Source organism: Squalius cephalus, assembly GCF_949319135.1.
Source record: "Squalius cephalus genome assembly, chromosome: 17".
In the NCBI taxonomy this organism is placed as follows: domain Eukaryota; kingdom Metazoa; phylum Chordata; class Actinopteri; order Cypriniformes; family Leuciscidae; genus Squalius; species Squalius cephalus.
This window is the reverse complement of record NC_137138.1, coordinates 22,072,657-22,075,974: the sequence shown is the minus strand read 5'-3', so window position 1 is coordinate 22,075,974 and position 3,318 is coordinate 22,072,657. Positions and strand designations below refer to the sequence as shown.

Here is a 3,318-nt window from a genome sequence, read left to right as displayed (position 1 = left end):
TTTTCACCTTTGGGTATGATGACAAGACTTAAGCTGTGGTGACACATAAATAAAATGGTCTAGCCAGTTTAAATATATTTAGAGACAAGCAGGTTGTGCTCTTCATAACTCAGTAACACTGAATAATAGATTAGATGCCTCTGTATATGAATTGACGTGACAACTGTGTATCTATCAGTCATTTTCCTTGGTAAGTAAAGAATATTTCAGATGTAGTCATATTACATCAAACTCATGTTACATACCTGTACAGTGATCAACAATATTTCTTGAGTTCTGTAAGCACATGTGAAAATGACAAAAAAGAAGGCCATATCCCCTTTTAAAATTAAGAAGTAACCTTTCTACAGGAATAAATACATAATAAAAATTGACACAACTAAGAAAACCTTAGTAAGTGTCTTTTGAACATTAGTATATATGACTTATCTCTTGAAGCATATATGATCTTCATGTAACAGTGCTTTGTGATAAAATGTCGTTAATACAAGTGTTTGTCACTTAATCTGTATGTTTTCTTTAGGTCACAAATGGATAACCTGACATTCAGATCCAGTGTACTCTTAGTGGAGGGACTGCAAGTTACACCACAGTCCAGCAAGCTCACGTTCATTTGTCTGTTGATAGCTTATGTCTTTGTGATGGTGTCTAACATTGGGATTTTGATTCAGATCTCAGCAGAAAAAAGTTTACACCAGCCTATGCACATTCTTTTCTGTCACTTGCCAGTGAGTGATATTATGGGAACAACTGTTGTCATACCGTGTTTACTGAAGGACTTATTAACAGACCCCTCTGATCGCTACATCACATACGTGGGGTGTGTTTTCCAAGCATTCTTTACACATTTATATGGAACAACATCCCATACTATTCTAATGATCATGGCCTTTGACAGATATGTGGCCATATGCAATCCACTGCGATACCCAACTATAATGAGCAATAAAATGATAGTTAAACTGTCAGCAGGAGCCTGGGGTGCTGCAGTAGTTCCGGTGGGAATTCTGATCGGCCTCAGTGTGCGTCTGTCTCACTGCAGATCTGTGATTCAAAACCACTTTTGTGACAACCCTTCACTATTTAAACTGTCCTGTGAAAGTACAGTAGTTAATAATATATATGGATTAACTTTTACTGTGGTTTTACTCACCACCTCAATGGGGTGGGTGTTATTGACATATCTCAGAATAGTGATGGTATGTATAAAAAGCAAAAACAAAGCAACCAACACCAAAGCAATAAAAACCTGCAGCACTCATTTGGCTGTTTATGTAATCTTGATAGTCTTTGGTTTTGTTCCAATTTTTCTCCATCGTTTTTCTGAGTATGTTGAGAGTAGGAAGTTCGGGAGTATATTGTTTCATGTTATACCACCAGGATTGAATCCCATAATATATGGTTTACAAGTCAAGGAAATAAGACAACGAATGTTAAAACTTTGCAGAAAAAAATTTTTTTCTAATTGATTTGAAAATATTTACATATTCATGTAAGGAAGTACCCAAATGTAATGATGTATAAGCATTGCAAATTTTAAATGTGAAATATACTTTAATATGTATTTTACAGGAGCTTCTTTCTATCATTTCTTGTATATATATTTGTGACAAAACAGTTAAGAAATAGTACAATGCATCATACAATTCATGGATATAGACTAAAGTGCATAATATACAACTGGTAAAGACTGAATAAATACTAGTTATTACAGTTAATTTGTTATTTTCTTAATTTCATACATTATGTTACAGAGGATGCATTGTAGCAAAAAAGAGATGCATTCAGGATATATTAGGATTATGTGATTTGCAAAGGCTGAAAAGGTTCAGAAGGTTCAACTTTTCATCATTGTATCAAAAGTGAAAAGACTCCTTTAGGGCACAGCCACAGGCCACCAGTGCAGGGTAGTAACTAATTACATGTAGGCCTAATCTGGATTACAAAATCTAATTCCAAAAAAGAAGTACTTGTAATTAGATTGTATTACATTTTAAAATACTCATAATCAGACCACAGTTACTTTTTATTGTCTACATGATTTCATGTTATTCTCACAGTGGCAAAAAATTATTCATAATTCATTGACAGTTTCCTATCTAAAAAAAGCCTGCTACTTAAATATGTTCAGAAATTCTTCCAGGTTTGTGGAATTGCACACACAGAGCCACTAGTCATGAGCCTCTCACTGAAAATGTCTCTGCAAGGAACGAGATACTGCGTCGGAAGTAGTTACACTATGAGAACACTTCTGCATGTTTGCATCTTGAGGCACCCCGACAAGCAATTTTGCGTCTAATGTCTAAGATTTTGCGTCAAGATGTCTAATAGCTGTCCAAACACAGCCATGATGTCTAGGCTAAACCAAGGCAAAATTTGGGCTGTCAGTGAAAATTTAATAGACGTCTAACCATAGCCCAAGAATAGACTAGTCATCAACGCACAGGCTACGCGTAGAACATGTCAAAGAAATTAAACGCCTTGTAATCACTGTAAACTTTGCTTACATGATGGAATATCATTCATCTCACAAGTTATTTTGGCAAAAACTACATGTAACCAAATTCAAAGAATAGAAGTGGGTTATAGCAAATTGAAGCTAGAAGTGGGTTCCTCATAGCCAGACTATATTGGGTTTATAGTTAACCTAGACGGTGAAGTGACAGCTTTTCCTTGCATGGACATGTAAAATCAGTCCAATGGCATGGCGGGACATCATCCCTTTGCGTGTGACGTCACGACCTGAAATGTGCAGAGAGGACCAGCCCACCACATCACATACACCTTGTAGTGAAACTCCTGCATATAGACCTTTAGAAGCCGCCATACTCCAAGTAAAGTGCGCTCTGACAGCCATGGGTGAAGGCTGACTGCACGCCTCACACGCAAGAGAGATAGCCTTGACTATCCACCTGTTTATTGTCTGTTTGGTTGCTGGAGAACCTTTCTTGGGCGTACCAAAACAGACAAATAGCTGATTGGATTTTCTTCCACAGAGCAACTCTGTAGACACTGTTGACAGATTCAGTTTCCCCTGGTCTGATGTCTGATATGGAGAAGGACAAAAGGCTTATAAGATTATAGATCATGCTGCTATATCAGAATATTAAGAATATCAAGCCTATAAATCCTGCTTCGATTAAGTCTTCCACATAATTTGTAGCTTATAGAAATAAACACATTTAAAGCATATAAGCACCGAAACCTCAAGCCAACTGCACCTTATCTTGGCTTTGTACAATGCATTTTGAAAATCAGAGGATTTTCTGAGGATTGAGGGGATTGAAGTCTTGCAAACCTCCTTCATTACCTAGCATC

General features: G+C 36.7%; 1 protein-coding gene across 1 annotated transcript; it reads left to right on the top strand.

Annotated features, from left to right (window-relative positions):
• Positions 1-530: 530 nt before the first annotated feature.
• LOC307174506 (olfactory receptor 4B13-like) lies at positions 531-1,469 on the top strand (the record flags this gene model as incomplete). The annotated part of the gene is made up of 1 exon (XM_079898373.1): positions 531-1,469. The coding sequence occupies one exon, from the start codon at positions 531-533 to the stop codon at positions 1,467-1,469; it is 939 nt and encodes a 312-aa protein (XP_079754499.1).
• Between the last annotated feature and the right edge of the window lie 1,849 nt (positions 1,470-3,318).